Genomic DNA, 17,707 nt, shown 5'->3' with positions numbered 1-17,707 from the left:
AGCACTTACAGAGATTTTGTTGGGATATCAGCAAGTGGATAATTTATGTTAATACTTTCATGGCAATTGAATGATGGGAATGGAAGGAAATAGATTTTCTTCATTCACTATCAAAACCCCCACTCTGTCCTAAGACACTGTCTAGTTAATCTTTTTAACACAGAGGTTATCTAAGGAACATCCCTGCAATAACCTTTTTAGGGTTGAGACCAAAGGAAAGAACATGCAAACTTCTCCATGGCAAAATTTCTATGTTCATCAGGTCACGGTTGAATAACATACAGAAAACAACACACATTTTCCCAGGATTCCTTGAAGTGTTTCTGCAAAAGGCAGGGATAAGCACTATACAAGTACTTAAAGTAAAAGCTGCTTGAGTGTATTCACTACTCTGCTGCTTTGAAAAATGTCTTAAAATAAAAGTTAATCAGAAAGATTAAAGCGTGCAATAGGACAATAAGAGCACTAAATGTGCACTGAGGGAAATTGTTTTCAAGAGTTTAATTGCTTTTGAAAATTCATGATTTATGGCATCTACTCAACAAAACCTATAAAATGTAGGCTATTTCTGGAAATCAGTTTAGTGATTAGTAAAATAGCACAGCTGATCCCAAATGATAGTCTCATCAAAAGCAAATGTCCACACACACACACTGCTAAATCCTCTGGACTTTGCTTTCTCCATCAATTTCTTTGTATATTAAACACTTACATTGCACAGTATTATGTTTTAGTAATGGACAGAAAAGTGTGTATGGTTTCCCTGTCTGCATTTTGCATCTCTGAGGATTTGATTAGCAAAACTATAATGTTGCAAATGTTCCAAAGGGTGAATTAATAATCGCTGTGGCAACTGTCACAAAACGATGAGTTATAATGTGACCGTTTAAAAGAAAATAATAGACTTGATTTTTTTCATATATATATATATATATATATATATATATATATTCATGATGTTGGCCACAATTTGTTAAATGTACAGTGTACAAAAGAATGGTATGGCGAGGGACTGCGTTGTACATTACTGTAATTATTTGTGTTAATTTTCATTTGTATCATAAATGCCTTGTACAATGTTTTTATTTTCGTCTTGTTCGTTGTTTTTATTTCTTTTTGTCATTTGAAATTATTTTATATTTTATTTTTATAAACTTGCTATGAATAAAATTTTCATTCAGCATGCTGATGACTCTGAAATGTCTGCTTTATAAATCACGTCCAAATGGGACCACAGACCTTTCTCACGCTCCGGGTTTTGGAACGCGGAAGTAAACGTTTGCAGGGTAAACTTCGACACCGGTGAATTGGAGATCACAGCAAATATTATTTACACACCCATTTACTCCAAGACCAAAAGTAAAAAATCCACTATTAAATTTGAATGACTTTCCAGAAGAGGAAAAAAATAGAGAGCGGTGGATTAAGACAGTCAGATGGGAGATGCCAAACTTACTGTTACTCTCTCAGTAACTGTAATAGAAGCCCATTCGCAGCTGTGGTAATTCGTTTTTTAAAACTAATTCCAGGGTAATATAACACAAAGTATAATGTTACACTCAATATTTTAAAAAAAATTATAATATTAAAAAGTTTGCTAGATTTAAGCTGCTAAATAAGGCGGAAACACGTCATCACAGTCTGTGGAAAAGGTCAACGGGGACTTTTAATTTGAAAAACCAAAATTAAACGAACGCTTCGAGGCAGTTGCCATAGAAACCGGCCATGTTACTTTACATGCATGGCACAATGTTAGACTTCACTGATAATTTAAACTCTCTCGGATTTGAAGCTGGACTCACTGAAGATGAGAAAATGTATCTGTATCTTCGCAGTCGGTCAGCTGGTTTGACTGTCAGTGGATGTGCGCATGCTCTGTTTGTCTGTGAACTGCTTATTTTACTACGGTAAGAGCAGCTATTGTGGATCTGATTTAAGACTCTTTTTTTTTTTCATCTTAACTCAGTTTATGGCTTTCATTTACATCTGCTTCATACAGAAAGAAACTATTTGCTGCGAATGGCTCCTCTTCCAAAACGCATCTGTCAGTTGGCATACTGGGTGGTGGACAAATGGGCAAACAGCTGGCAATGGTTTTACTGCATGTATCCAGCCTCAAGCCATTTAACATCAACATCTCGACCAAAAGACCTGAGACTTTGGGTTAGTATATATACACTACCGGTCAAAAGTTTTGAAACACTCTCATTCTTTATTATAATTATTATTATTTTTTTTTTATTATTTTTTTTTTTTCACATTTTAGAGTAATAGTAAAATCATCAAAACTATGGAATAACATAAATGGAAATATGGGAATTATGTTGTGACTAAACAAAATCCAGAATAAATCAAAACTGTGTTATATTTTAGCATCTTCAAAGTAGTTACGCTTTGCCTAGAATTTGCAGACATGTACTCTTGACATTTTCTCAACCAACTTCTTGAGGTATCACCCTGGGATGCTTTTTAAACAGTAATGAAGGAGTTCCCATCTATGTTGGGCACTTATTGGCTGCTTTTCTTTATTATTTGGTCCAAGTCATACATTTCAAAAACTTGTATTTTTTATTAAATGTTAGTTTTGTAATTAAATAAATGAATATAGTGGCACAATTATATTTTTTGTCTAGAAAACTAATTTCAAACATTTAAGCATACGCCTTCAGATCAAAAGATTTTTAAGATCATGAGAAACATTTCAGTCAAATGTTTCAAAACTTTTGACCGGTAGTGTGTATATGTATGTATGTATGTATGTATGTATATATATATACTGGCGGCCAAAAGTTTGGAATAATGTACAGATGTTGCTGTTTCAGAAGGCAATTGGTACTTTAAGTTTAATTGTTTCATTGTATATGGGTAGTTTATTAAGCAGATCTTGGTTGAGTTAAATGTCATGCATACCATTAACAGCCTAGTTTTGGTGAATAATGTGATTACCAAAGTTGCTGTAGTGTACTGTTTCAATCTTAAATGTATAGTAATTTAAGGTCAGATGAAACAAAAGAAACAGTGAAGATGCTGACTTTCTGTAGGCTTAGTTCATTGTGTTGACAAATATTATATGCAGATGCCACTCATTTGTGTTGCTTTCAATACTTTAAACATACCAATAATTTACCAGACTGCCTTACAAAGCCAAATGATACACCAACACTGTAGTATTTACACTGAATTATAAAAACACTGAAGTATTTACACTGAATTATAAAAACACTGAAGTATTTACACTGAATAATAAAAACACTGAAGTATTTACACTGAATTATAAAAACACTGAAGTATTTACACTGGATTATAAAAACACTGAAGTATTTACACTGAATAATAAAAACACTGAAGTATTTACACTGAATAATAAAAACACTGAAGTATTTACACTGAATAATAAAAACACTGAAGTATTTACACTGGATTATAAAAACACTGAAGTATTTACACTGAATAATAAAAACACTGAAGTATTTACACTGAATTATAAAAACACTGAAGTATTTACACTGAATAATAAAAACACTGAAGTATTTACACTGGATTATAAAAACACTGAAGTATTTACACTGAATAATAAAAACACTGAAGTATTTACACTGAATTATAAAAACACTAGTATTTACACTGAATTATAAAAACACAAGTATTTACACTGAATTATAAAAACACTGAAGTATTTACACTGGATTATAAAAACACTGAAGTATTTACACTGAATTATAAAAACACTGAAGTATTTACACTGAATAATAAAAACACTGAAGTATTTACACTGAATTATAAAAACACTGAAGTATTTACACTGGATTATAAAAACACTGAAGTATTTACACTGAATAATAAAAACACTGAAGTATTTACACTGAATAATAAAAACACTGAAGTATTTACACTGGATTATAAAAACACTGAAGTATTTACACTGAATTATAAAAACACTGAAGTATTTACACTGAATAATAAAAACACTGAAGTATTTACACTGAATAATAAAAACACTGAAGTATTTACACTGGATTATAAAAACACTGAAGTATTTACACTGAATAATAAAAACACTGAAGTATTTACACTGAATTATAAAAACACTAGTATTTACACTGAATTATAAAAACACAAGTATTTACACTGAATTATAAAAACACTAGTATTTACACTGAATAATAAAAACACTGAAGTATTTACACTGGATTATAAAAACACTGAAGTATTTACACTGGATTATAAAAACACTGAAGTATAGGCCAAAACATAAACAGAAATTCTGGCCCGGAATGGAAACTTCAAAGTAGAATATACTGGCTGTAGCATTGTTATCGGAGAAGCCAGTATTTCAACTTAGTTTGTTTCCTAATTCTCTAATGACATATTATGGTCATTTTATGATTTAATACGGTAAAAATATTACATATAGCACCTTATAGTGGGGTGAATAGATTTGTTATGAAAGTGTTCAAAGTAGGCTCACATTGACTGATCCAATCTCAGTGGAGATTAATTTGTTTATAGAATAATTGAGATGTAATGAAATGCCAAATGTGATTGAAGTTAACAGAAAATGGTGCACCCTTTTCTAAAGCAGTTATTTTGAAAAAGTATTATCTTAAATTGTCACTGATAAAAGCATCTTGCTGTCTCAAAAGTATTTGCATAAGCTGACAAATTTTGCCATATAACTATTGTCCCTCTATTTAAATATAATCAATATAAACCCCCTGAGGGGCTTTCTTGATACACTTTGCGACCTGAAAAAAAAAAGCACATTTTTCTTATGGTGTGCCTTTAGCCCTCTTGTACCCTAGTCTATATATAAAATACTTTCAGTTTACTTATTTACAACTTATTTGTTGATTGATTTTTAAATGTACATTACTTAAAATAGGCTCAATAAAAATATTTACAATGTGTGATTATTTATTTATTTATTTTAAATGTATATTACCTAAAGTAAATAAATATACAAAATATATACAGTTGACTTTTAAACGTGTTTTTTTATTTTTTATTTTTTTTTTAAACACACATTGGTTGCGTCTACCCCATATATTGTATTGTTTGCTGAACAAATTATTGAAATTATGCCTGAAACATGATTCATTTTTAAGTGCACTGTTATTATTATTAGTAGTAGTAATATTATTATTTTTATTTTATTTTTTAACAGTTTTATAAGTAGCTGTGCAACTACAGTATAAATATATATAGTAATTAATACTCAAAATGTGTGTGAAGTTATTGTTACGTAAGCTATTGCATTTCATTCAATGGAACAATTTGTGCCAGATTGGATTTATGAACAATTTACACTGAAATTTCTTCTGCTTGTGTTTCGTGTGTGAGGTTGAAAAGTTGTCTATATAACAGTTGTATAGCAGTTACTGTATATATTTTTTTTTTCCAAATGCGAAGGTCTACCTGCCTGGTGTCTGACCACCCGTAAAAAACGTAACCTGTGGCTGCTGCAAGTCACTGCTCATTGACAAAAGCATCACTGTTTACACTGTGTGAATAAGTCTTAATGATTTCAAGCATCTGACAGAAAGACCTGTTGGTCTGTTTAAGGTAATCTCTTTTTTCATGGATGCTCTAGGTGACATTTCAAAGATGGGTGTTGAGTGTTACTTTGACAACATAAGAATGGCTAAATGGGCAGATGTGCTCTTTCTCTGTGTGTTGCCTGCTCATCTACATCATGTGTGTGCAAACCTTCGCTCCCATATGCCTTCACACTGCCTCGTATACAGTTTCACCTCAGCAGTGCCATCAAACAGGTATTAAACCAGACAAGCTGAATGTGGTTAAATGTATGCAGACACACAAAATGTTTCTCCTTTTGCTTGTTATCTCACTTTGAATCGATGCCCTTTAAAGCTACTATTTTTTTCAGGCTTGCAATGCTCCTTGAACACAATTTTATTCTCAAACCGCAGTATGAATTTGTGGCTTGTGATGATGTAAGTAATATTTGGCACCTTCATAATCAAGTTACAGCCGCTTTAAGGGATAAGGAAGTGCTTGCGGCCTCAGTGCCTCTTTCAATGAGTGGTAAGGGAATTTTTTTTTAAGTATGTCTGTATCTACCTCATAGGAACTCAACATGCTGTAGTTCTTGTGTGGTGTTATAAGTAAACTTGCATTGTTTACTGAAGGTGGCATCTCCCTGGACCAGAGATGGGTGTCTGCTGTGCTGTACAGTCTCCTCAACATGTGTACGGCAGAAAAACTGGGGTCCGGAAAGGCTCTTCAGCTGCTCAATGAGTTGTTTGTGACCAGCATCTCGGCAAAGACATTTACTTTTGACTCATTCTGTGAGTCATCTGATCTCTCCAAGTCTGACGAGTGAGTCTCAAAAAATTCTCATGCAAATGCATAGGTTCTGAATGAAAAAATCTTTACCTGATGCCTAAAAGTTGACACTGTTTTTGTCTGTTTTTGCAGCCCTTTTCCCTGGATCAGTTTGGTTGATGTACAAACTAAAGAGACTCCGTTATCTGATTTGGTATCAGGAAATAAAGGCTTGCAAGACTGCATTTCAATCATGTACCACAGTGCATTTTCAAACCTGGCAGAAGGATCGAAAGACTGAACAAAAGCGTAATTCGTTCAAGGAGCCATTTTTAATTGCGCAACATTTAGTTTCACATTGTATATTTCTGTTCATGTAAGATCTGTTTATCATTAACCATCTGTTATGTGCAGGTGTTTGTAAAGTGCAGTCTAAAATCAGCGTTAATTAAACTCGGGGGAAGTGGGCATGTCAGCTGTTTCAACTCCTTTGAGAAAATGCAGTGCTATATTTGTGTGCTATTCTCTGTTGATCTTTGCTATTCATGATTTTTAAATGTTCTCCAGTACATTTGAGTAAGCTGAGATAACTAGAAAATGCTGAATTAAGGGAAAGCAAGATTGTAAGATTTTGCACAATCTTATTTTATTCTGTACAATGCTTACTTTATTCAGATTCTCCATAGAGAACCAATGTACACTAAAACATTTTTTTGCCAATTTTTTATGATTTACGCATTTAAATTTCATAACAAAATTCCATCACACTGAACTGTGTAATGTTTACAAAAATTCAATGAAATAAAACCTTTTAATTAAATTTGAAGGAATTTTTATGCGTAAATCTTAAAATATTTATTTTTTGAGTTTATAATCCCTACCGCATTGATTTAGCCATTATTCACTGTTTCGGATTGTGAAAAATGTAGGCTAACGCAACTAATGTAAAATAAATGTAAAACAAAATGCCACTGTTTTAGATATTTATTATATTAAATTTATTTGAAAGAAGAGCATTTTTTTTATATTGAAGCGCCAAAAAAAAAAAACAACCTCAAAAAATAAAATCATTTGATTAATATTTCATTAAAATTACAATTTCATTAAATATATATGAATATTTTATTAATATTTAATAAAAGATGATAAATAAATTACCTTTATAAATAAATAAAACAACATTTTAACTCTCCTATTGCATTCAGAATATGCAAACACCTTTTGTATTAGCGGGTCAATTTTGAATTTAAGTTTTAAAGGGATAGTTCACCCAAAAAGGAAAATTCAGTCATTGTCTACTCACCCCTGCGTTCTTATAACCTGATTTGACTTAATTAAATTTTCTAAACACAAAGGAAGAACTAAAAAAAATTGTGCTCACTGATGTCATACAATGACAGTTTATGGTGACCACCTCTTCAAGCTTCAAAAGGACACAGTCTAATAAATTATTCCATGAGACTCATGCCTTGCTATGAAAGCAAATGATATGGTTTGGTGAGAAATGACCTGAAATCAAAGGTATTATTTAGTGTAAGTCATCACTGACCATTGCAGTCCTGTGCGCGTTCATGAGAGTTCACCAGAGCAGCAGTTACGCTGTCCCCGCCCTCGAGATGGAACATTCAAGTGAAAACTCATTTTGTTGATCTAAAAACAGGTCCGCCACCGCAATAGTAACAACAGACAACAACACAGCTGCACAAAAACCAGAATACAACACTTTCAAAACATGTCTGAAGAGTTCAAAATCGAAGAGTAAACAATGACTGAAAATTCATGTTTTGGGTGAACTATACCTTTAAGAATTTAAGCTTATAAATCATTTTTAAATTCTTAACTGTCCATACATGTAAAAAGATGTAGATTTTTGGCATGTTAACTGACAAACATAAAACGTATTATTTAATAATGCTTTTTTTTTTTTTTTTTAAGATATAATAACATTTAGAAATTCTTTGACATTTCAAAATATACATTAACTACAGCCAAACCAGTGTGATGCATGAAGAGATATATATTTTTTCCAACATTTACATGAAATTGTATTTGAATATAACATAATATAAAATGTATACGAATATCTAATGTGAGAATTACTAATAATTTGAATGAATTTCCTATTACTCATAACTGCTCAGTTCAACTTGGTGGTCAAAATTTATGAAATACTCCTTTACTATGTTTTTAAACAATAAATATTTGGTTAACTTGCATGAACTGATGAGTGTTATTGCTTGAGTAGCTGGTTCATTTTCAATCAGCTGCAGAGTAAAATGTGCTTGAACCAGGGACTAAAAACTAAACGTTTTTTTATTTCGGGTTGGTTCTGAGCAGAAACTGTACTTTTTTTTGTTTCAGGTTCCGACGTTCCGCAGACTCCTTTCCAAATGGTAACCAGTTAGAAATAAAATAACGGTTAATAACAGTACTCTGTGCTAAGGGTGGGTGAAATACCAGTTGCAGTGTTGCAAGATCTCACAAGAGAATCACAGCACCTGCTTTGGAAAAGCAATCTCAAAATTAGGCACTTGCCTTACCCAAAATAAGCAAAAATAAGCGATTACATTTTTACACTTTGTGGGCGTGTTTGGACTAAATGTCACCTTTTGCGGGCCGAATGATTTCAATTTTTTTTACATTTTAAACTGGCGGTGTCCTTCAAAATCAAAGCACATGCTTATGTTCTACTACAAAGAGTAAAGCCCCATGTTTTCAGGCAACCGGAAGTGGTGTAATTCCGAAAATTTACTGTGATTAACCTTTTGGCCTTGGGTTATTGAAAAAATGATCGAAACAAAATTAACCAGTTATTAACCATTACCAGCATTTAAAAATAATGTTTTCACCAAAAAATTCGGTTTGTTTTTCGTTTTCGTTCCTTGAACCGTTTTTAGTCCTTGACTTGATCTTTTGCTTTTGCCACGCCCCTTTTAGGCAGTAGTTCCTTTGCTAAATTTTATTTGTTATGTTTGTTTACCTCTGTCATGTCTGTTTTGTACAGGAATGTGTGTGTGTGTGTGTGTCTGTGTATCAATGTGTGTGTATGTGTGTGCATGTTTGTAAACAGGGGCGTAGATTCCAGGGGGGATGGGGGGAGGTAACCCCCCCCCCCCCCACCCCAATAATAATAATAAAAAAAAGTGTTCAGGAAAGTTCATAGATGTACAAAAACAAATCTACATAAGCCACAGTTGATACCCGGATGTAACTAATTATATGTTTTAAATGGTTATATCTCTTTAAAATTTTATGCGTGTGTGTTTTTGATAGTCTTGACAAAGTCACAAAATTTGGTTTTCATCTTAAAAACGATGTGGTATTTAAAAATCGTTATTTACCTCTCCCAGTGTGCTGTCGATTTGTCCTAACTTGTCAGATTTCCCTACCGTAGCGCAAAATAATTGTTATATCTATCGATCCATCCTACCCCATTGAAAAATCCTACTGCGGGTTTCTGCTTCGCGTCTGTGAATACGTAAAATAATCCAGTGTAACTTTGCCGAAGATTCTTCTTAACCAATGGTAGGATGATTTTACAGTGCAAAATCTGTCAGAGGAGATTTTCATCTCTAGTCCCTGGACAGATGTTACAAAGTCACCTTAAAACAGATGATAATATAAAATTGAAATAAGATTAGTTATTTAGATCACTTATAATCACGCAGAACTATAATAAAAAGAAAAGAGAATATTAAAGTTAATAAAAAACATCATTCTGGAGACTACTACATGGTCAAAAATGAATGAAATGAATGATCTAACAATACAAATAGCCAAAACAGAACAGCCTTGAATAGCCCTTGTTATTTGGGGACTTTTATTATGTAGTGTGTCTGGTTCACAGCACATATTTACACATTAACGGACTTCCTGGGCGTCAAACATTATTCTGTTCTGTTGAGTATCGCACGCTCGCTGGAGGTACGTCCGTGTACATTATATTATACAACAATACTGTACGGCGGGTTTAAAACATACTTTTGTGTCGGTGGGTTTGACATGGAGTATAAATGCGGTTTGTGCTCGATCTTTTTCGTTCTGCAGAGATTGATGGTTTTATGGGTGATTTCACTGCAGTTTATCGATGTGTCAAAACTGTTGCTGCGATTCATATTGAATGTCAGTTGCGTTTTTTAATGCCGACTGCACGCGAAACGTAGCCTTGTTATTTATCTTGCACAAATAGTAATGCCGTTTCATCTTATGTAAGGAAACAATGTGTACTTTTTTCTTTCAGAGTTTGTATTATTAATGAGGTTATCTGACAGGCAGCAGTGAGTTTTCATCCGATTTGAATGAAGTCCTGCGCTTTGATCAGATGAGTATTGTGATGTGTATATGATGATTGATATATTGTGTGTGTTTGGTGCTCTAGAGATGGAGAAACTAGAAACATCAGAGCTCCAGTCTAGATTGACATCCCTGTCCGTTTCTTCTTTCCCTGGTATAACTTCAAAAAACTGTGAAGCAAACCCATTAAACAGGTAACAGGATGCTTTGATATAACCTTTTCTGCATATAGGAGCTCTACAATTATTAAATGGTTATTTTTGGGTTAAACATCTTACTTCCTATTTTGCTTTTGAAGACTTCAAAGCACAGACCTTTCCCGGACTGAAATCCAACCAGACAACCAAACCAAAATGGATGATAACAGCAATAACAGGGAATCTCCACAGTCTACAGAGGTATTTAAATTAAGCTCATAAGATATACAGTGTGTGTGTGTGTGTGTGTGTGTGTGTGTGTGTGTGTGTATATATATATATATATATACACACACACACACTACCGGTCAAAAGTTTTGAAACACTCATTCTTTATTACAATGTTTTTTGTTTGTTTGTTTTTTTTTGTTTTTTTTTTTCACATTTTATAATAATAGTAAAGTCATCAAAACTATGGAATAACATAAATGGAACTATGGGAATTATGTTGTGACTAAACAAAATCCAAAATAAATCAAAACTGTGTTATATTTTAGCATCTTCAAAGTAGTCACCCTTTGCCTAGAATTTGCAGACATGTACTCTTGACATTTTCTCAAACAACTTCTTCCCATCTATGTTGGGCACTTATTGGCTGCTTTTCTTTATTATTTGGTCCAAGTCATCAATTTAAAAAATTTTTTTTTTTTTTTTTAATTAAATTTTAGTTTTATAATGAAATAAATTAATATGTTGGCACAATTATATTTTTGTCTACAAAACTAATTACAAACATTTAAGCATACGCCTTCAGATCAAAAGATTTTTAAGATCATGAGAAACATTTCAGTCAAGTGTTTCAAAACTTTTGACCGGTAGTGTGTATATGTATGTATGCATGTATATATATACTGGCGGCCAAAAGTTTGGAATAATGTACAGATGTTGCTGTTTCAGAAGGCAATTGATACTTTTAATTCACCAAAGTGACATTCAGCTGATCACAGTGTATAGTCAGGACATTACTGATGTAAAAAACAGCACCATTACTATTTGAAAAAAGTCGTTTTTGATCAAATCTTGACAGGCCCCATTTCTAGCCGCCATCACTCCAACACCTTATCCTTGAGTAATCATGCTAAATTGCTAATTTGGTACTAGAAAATCACTTGCCATTATATCAAACACAGTTGAAAGCTATTTGGTTCGTTAAACGAAGCTTAATATTGTCTTTGTGTTTGTTTTTGAGTTGCCACAGTATGCAATAGACTGGCATTTCTTAAGGCCAATATTAGGTCAAAAATGGCAAAAAAGAAACTCGTCAGTCAATCATTGTTTTGAGGAATGAAGGCTATACAATGCTTGAAACTGCCAAAAACTGAAGATTTCATACAAAGGTGTACACTACAGTCTTCAAAGACAAAAGGACAACTGGCTCTAACAAGGACAGAAAGAGATGTGGAAGGCCAGATGTACAACTAAACAAGAGGATAAGTACATCAGAGTCTCTAGTTTGAGAAATAGACGCCTCGCATGTCCTCAGCTGACAGCTTCATTGAATTCTACCCGCTCAACACCAGTTTCATGTACAACAGTAAAGAGAAGACTCAGGGGTGCAGGCCTTATGGGAAGAATCGCAAAGAAAAAGCCACTTTTGAAACAGAAAATCAAAAAGAAAAGGTTATAGTGGGCAAAGAAACACAGACATTGGACAACAGATAATTGGAAAACAGTGTTATGGATCTTAACCACATTGAGCTTTTGTGGGATCAGCTAGACTGTAAGGTGCGTGAGAAGTGCCCGACAAGACAGCCACATCTATGGCAAGTGCTACAGGAAGTGTGGGGTGAAATGTCACCTGAGTATCTGGACAAACTGACAGCTAGAATGCCAAGGATCTGCAAAGCTGTCATTGCTGCACATGGAGGATTTTTTTATGAGGACTCTTTGAAGTAGTTTAACAATTTTTTCAAATTGTAATAGTAATTTTTCATGTTATTAATGTCATGACTATACATTGTGATCAGTTGAATGCCACTTTGGTGAATAAAAGTACCAATTTCTTTCCATAAGAGCAAAATCTGTACATTATTCCAAACTTTTGGCCACCTGTGTGTGTGTGTGTGTGTGTGTGTACTGTGTATATATACGGTATATGTTACATTATATGTATTGTTGTGGTGTTGTTAATAGGAGCCCAGTGTATCTCTTGGAGAGGCAGAGGCTGGGGACTCACAGGAGAGCACTACCAGTGAAGGGACCTCACCTCCTGGGGAGAAAAAAGGTTAGCACACCCCTTATTAGAGAAGTGAAGCTGAGCTCTGGAAACCCTCTCTTCATCTTTCATCATTGCCCCCAGAGAATGTGGCTGTCAGAACAAAAATAAAAGGTGTCATAAGCTTTGTGATAACCTAAAAGATTATGCCAGCTGTTTAGATTTAATGACAGTCCTTAAGTGATCAATAACATATTCAAATCAAATCTGCTATTTGTAGTATGTCTTAAAGTAATCATAGAGAACATGTGTATTGTCTATAGGGTTGGTGTATATTCTAATAAGTCACAGTAGGGTTGGTGATCGTGTGACAGTTTTGGGGAATACAACACTTTGAATCATTTTTGTGTACTATGATGTATTGTAGCTGTTTAAAAACACCATGCATTGTACATTATAGGCCTAGTTTTGTAGCATGCAGAATGCAGTACAAAAGTTGTTTTATATAACGGGATAGTTTCGACTCGGAAATCTCATGAGCCGTGATCAAAACTGCTGTCAAAGATTCAATATGAATGAAATACGCACAACATGTGACTGCACATCATATTGCTGTTGCCGGCATTTTATAAAAGCAATAAGCAAACTCCAAAAGCCTGTATGTTACAGTGATTTCACTTTAAATGAGGTTGTGAGAGCCAATGTGAAATTATGCAGCTACATTTCTCTATGATTAACTGCATGTTGCCTCACTTACTCTGACACCTGAATTTGAATAACTTATTTGGTTAAATTACCAAAACTGGGGCTTAAAGGGATAGTTCACCCACAAATGAAAATGTTCTCATCATTTGCTCACTCATGCCATCCTAGATATGTATGATTTTCTTTTCTGCTGAACACAAACAAATCTTTTTTGAAAAATATTTCAGCTCTGTAGGTCCTTACAGTGCAAATGAATGGCTACCAAAATGTTGAAGATCCAAAAGCACATAAAGGCAGCATTAAAGTAAACCATACGACTCCAGTGGTTAAATCCATATTTTCAGAAGCGATATGATAAGTGTGTGAGAAACAGATTAATATTCAAGTCCTTTTTTACTATAAATTCTCCTCCTTGCCTAGTAGGTGGTGATATGCGCTATCTCACGAAGAATTCAAATTGCCAAAAGCAAAAGAAGAAGAATGTGAAAGTGGAGATTGATAGTAAAAAAGGACTTAAATATTGATTTTCTTTTCACCCACATCTATCATGTTGCTTCTGAAGACATGTATTTAACCACTGGAGTCTTATGGATTACTTTTATGCTGCCTTTATGTGGTTTTTGGAAATTCAAAGGTTTGATCACCATTCACTTGCATTTTATGGACCTGCAGAGCTGAAACATTCTTCTAAACTCTTTATTTGTGTTCAGCAGAAGAAAGTCATACAAATCTGGGATGGCATAATGGCGAGTAAATGATTAGAGAATTTTCATTTTCGGATGAACTATTCCTTTAGGGTCCCAACGTGCAACTTTTGGTACATCCTCTGCGGGGTGAATAAAATGCTTCAACCTGACATTTTTAGTAATCCATGTGTGAAATTAAAAATTAATAATTGAGTGAAATTTTTGCAGCTCTTCCACCATTGAATCCAGCATCTACATGGACCTCCATGGCCCTGAAGGAGCTAAAGGCAAAGATGCGTCAAGAGAAGGACAGCGTGGTGACTGTCTACCGTGGAGATACAATGACTGTCCACATACCTACTATTCCTGAAGCCAAGCGTGTTTGCTGGGAGTTTGCTACAGATGGCTATGACATTGGTTTTGGGGTGTACTTCGACTGGTCACCAGTCACCAGCAGAGACATTACTGTCCACATTAGTGAATCCAGTGATGACGAGGATGAAGATGACGAGCTGGAAAGTGAGGGAGTATTTCCTGTCATGTTTCCTGCTTTTGTTCAGCCACATTGGCAGAAGTTTGTGTTGGTAGTGTTTTACTTGTGTCTTGAAATTGTTCAGTTTATCTACACAGTTCTCCACAATTGTAATGAAGAAATCCGTAAACTGTGCGAACCTTACAAAACCTTTCAAACCTTTCACATGCCGAGGTCATATTTCTCCCTAAAATTAAGAGAAATACATCAGAAATTATATTTGGCCTTGTGATGTCATTTATACAGAATCTAATAACATCACCATTGAAAATAATAGGATTACAAAAAAAAAAAAAACAAGTGAAAATGTGTGGCTGAATATGGCAATAGAATTTGGTCAGAATTGTGCTTAATTGTCATGAAACTCTTGTCACAATGACAATAAGTAAAAAAACAAATCTTAATGATCCTATAAATAAGCGTAAATTTCTTATTTAGTACTGTGCTTAGAATCTGCTGTACACATTTTTTACTATTTATCTATGTTTTCAGTGCAGTTGCACACAGATTGCCACTACATTATAATATATATATATATATATATATATATATATATATATATATATATATATATATATATAAATCCCCACAACGGGCTTTTATGTAAGGGAAAATGGTTGTTATCACAAAACAAAGTCTGACAGGGTGATCAGGACCCCGATGCGAAGCATCCGTCTGACTGCTCATTTCCAGCTTAATACAAGACTACTTGTCAAGAAAGAAAGAAATGCACACGAAACATTGATTTTAGTTGAAATTATTTAATTTGCTTACTTGTAGAGATCGCACAGTGATCCGAGAAGCAGGAAAGATGACTCACAAATTCGCAATTTGGAATGTGCAGTTGTTACTCATAAATATCAGACAGCTAGATGGCGCCATTGATCAATAAGTATCGAGCATTCCAGAGAGCCGTGTAATAATATGGTATAATATATCAGATAACCCTGCCCCTAAACGGCACATAATAACAAAACTGACTGTGATTTATCACATTACGTGTCAGTCAGACTGCAGGGTAAAGTCTACGTTTTTTTTTTTTACCTGACATGGTGTCCAAAAATGCGGTGCTCTAGCATGAGCAAAAGTCAAAGACGTCAGTCTAGTGCATTTCTACGTGGAAACAACAATTGAGTTAAGAAAACAGATGGACACAAATATACATTTGGTGTGAACGGCCCCTAACTGGGCGGTTCTCAGCCAGTTTGAGCTGCAGTATATCCCAGACCTTTTGTCAAAGTCAAAGGTCTGGCTACTTGAGACAAATTTAGGGCTGATATTTGTCCTGACATGTTTGTTGTTGTTTTTTTGTTTTTTTTTAAAGTGGATTCATATACTGTAACTAACACTTTCAGTGACAAGACAATTGTTTTCTCAAACAGGCCCTGTTGTTCCTGGAGATGTAGAGAAGGGCTCTAAATCAGTAGCCAACTCTAACTTGGGAGAGATCCTTCCAGTGTACCGTCAGGACAGTCATCTGGCAGTGCAGGGCGGCAGCCATGATTTTCCAGGAGACGGCACATACTTACTCAAGTTTGACAACTCCTATTCGCTCTGGCGGAATAAGACTCTGTACTACAGAGTGTACTACAGTGCCTGAGGAATCAAGTACATATTTCAAATGAAGGTCCTAGCGATACCTATTTTTGATCTTGTGTATTAAATTACAGTATATGTATAATTCTTGCTATAGTTGATTTGTGCTTTCATTTTATCTAAAGCCCCATCGTAGATCAAACAGTTTGCTTATACGTACAAAATGCGTTTATAAGTGAATGGGATCATGAAGCTCATGATATGTGCAGGTTTTGGTGTGTTGTGTGCGCTTAAGATGTTATGTGCAAATATTTCACGGGTCCATATATGTTTTCTGTTTGTATTTGCTGACACCACAACTGTGGCATCGCATATCAGGGACTGCTGTAGTAATCGGTGAAAGTATAAGGGTGGTGACCCAGGTCAAATGCTTTTCAAACATTTCCATACAGATCAAATGCAAATAAAAAACTGACCACAGTTTGTCAGGTTGTGATAAATGAGTAACTTTAAAGTCTATATATACTGTATAGATAGAGATTTATTGATGTGTATATTGCCAAGAGCGGAACTCTGAGGTCAGATATATTTTATCTTATCGAAATCCACAGCTGAGCTACAAAACTAGTTGAGATATATTAGAAACCTCATATTCACCTACATATGTTTTTATTGCAGTTGGAAGCTGTAGCAAGATGGCTATCAAATCAGTCACCAGGGATACTTCTAATGGCAGTGGTCACAGCCTGCTTGTTTATAACTAAAAGGAAACCATTTCCTGTCACAAAAGGCAGCTAAATTGTTTCGTAACTGATTCAATATTTACATGTTCCAGACTCTGATTCTGCATGAATAAGGGTTGTTTGGTGTCTGTTTGGAGATACTCAAGACATTTTATTCTTGGGAGAAGATTACTTAAAAGACCAACTTTATCAGAGTTTCATGATTTAGAAATAGTCATTTCTGTTTATGACGTGCAATACGCCACATTAAGTGCATACAGCACAGGTTGTAGTATAGTATTTACTTTTATTTCAATGTTTTTGATTGTATTACGAATACCAAATCACACTGCAAATATGCGATCTGCACACTTGCCCCCTTTACTAGTGAATTACTTTTGTACCTTACATTATTTACATGTCTTTAGAGACAGTTGCGTTGTGCTGCTGAGATACTTTATACTGCCAATGTGCTTTCCTGCCAGTCTTTCTGTGTATCTTTTTTGTATGATATGGATTTGATGTTTGCTTGTCAACCTCTTCTTGTTTTTCTTTTGCTGTTTGTTCACAATAAACATAGCTAATGAATCTCAGTT

The 17,707-nt window shown here is 34.3% G+C and overlaps 2 protein-coding genes across 3 annotated transcripts; both read left to right on the top strand.

Moving 5' to 3' along the window:
- The first annotated feature begins 1,651 nt into the window (after window positions 1–1,651).
- On the top strand, window positions 1,652–8,272 carry LOC127411140 (NADP-dependent oxidoreductase domain-containing protein 1-like). The gene is made up of 6 exons (XM_051646486.1): window positions 1,652–1,907; window positions 2,000–2,163; window positions 5,591–5,771; window positions 5,888–6,045; window positions 6,150–6,339; window positions 6,439–8,272. The coding sequence occupies exons 1-6, from the start codon at window positions 1,726–1,728 to the stop codon at window positions 6,584–6,586; spliced, it is 1,023 nt and encodes a 340-aa protein (XP_051502446.1). The 5' UTR covers window positions 1,652–1,725; the 3' UTR covers window positions 6,587–8,272.
- Window positions 8,273–10,130: 1,858 nt separating this feature from the next.
- On the top strand, window positions 10,131–17,699 carry LOC127411351 (protein TMED8-like). 2 transcript variants are annotated; one of them, XM_051646871.1, is made up of 7 exons: window positions 10,131–10,209; window positions 10,664–10,772; window positions 10,877–10,976; window positions 12,909–12,999; window positions 14,550–14,840; window positions 16,236–16,480; window positions 17,068–17,699. In XM_051646871.1, exons 2-6 carry the CDS (start codon window positions 10,666–10,668, stop codon window positions 16,451–16,453), a joined length of 807 nt encoding a protein of 268 aa, XP_051502831.1. In that variant the 5' UTR covers window positions 10,131–10,209; window positions 10,664–10,665; the 3' UTR covers window positions 16,454–16,480; window positions 17,068–17,699. The 2 variants fall into 2 exon arrangements, with proteins under 2 accessions (XP_051502831.1, XP_051502830.1); XM_051646870.1 differs by having other exon boundaries at window positions 16,236–17,699.
- The last annotated feature ends 8 nt before the right edge of the window (window positions 17,700–17,707 follow it).

The sequence above is a fragment of the Myxocyprinus asiaticus genome, chromosome 20 (assembly GCF_019703515.2).
Source record: "Myxocyprinus asiaticus isolate MX2 ecotype Aquarium Trade chromosome 20, UBuf_Myxa_2, whole genome shotgun sequence".
Lineage (NCBI taxonomy): Eukaryota > Metazoa > Chordata > Actinopteri > Cypriniformes > Catostomidae > Myxocyprinus > Myxocyprinus asiaticus.
The sequence above is the reverse complement of the archived record's forward strand: the minus strand, read 5'-3'. Positions and strand labels throughout refer to the sequence as shown.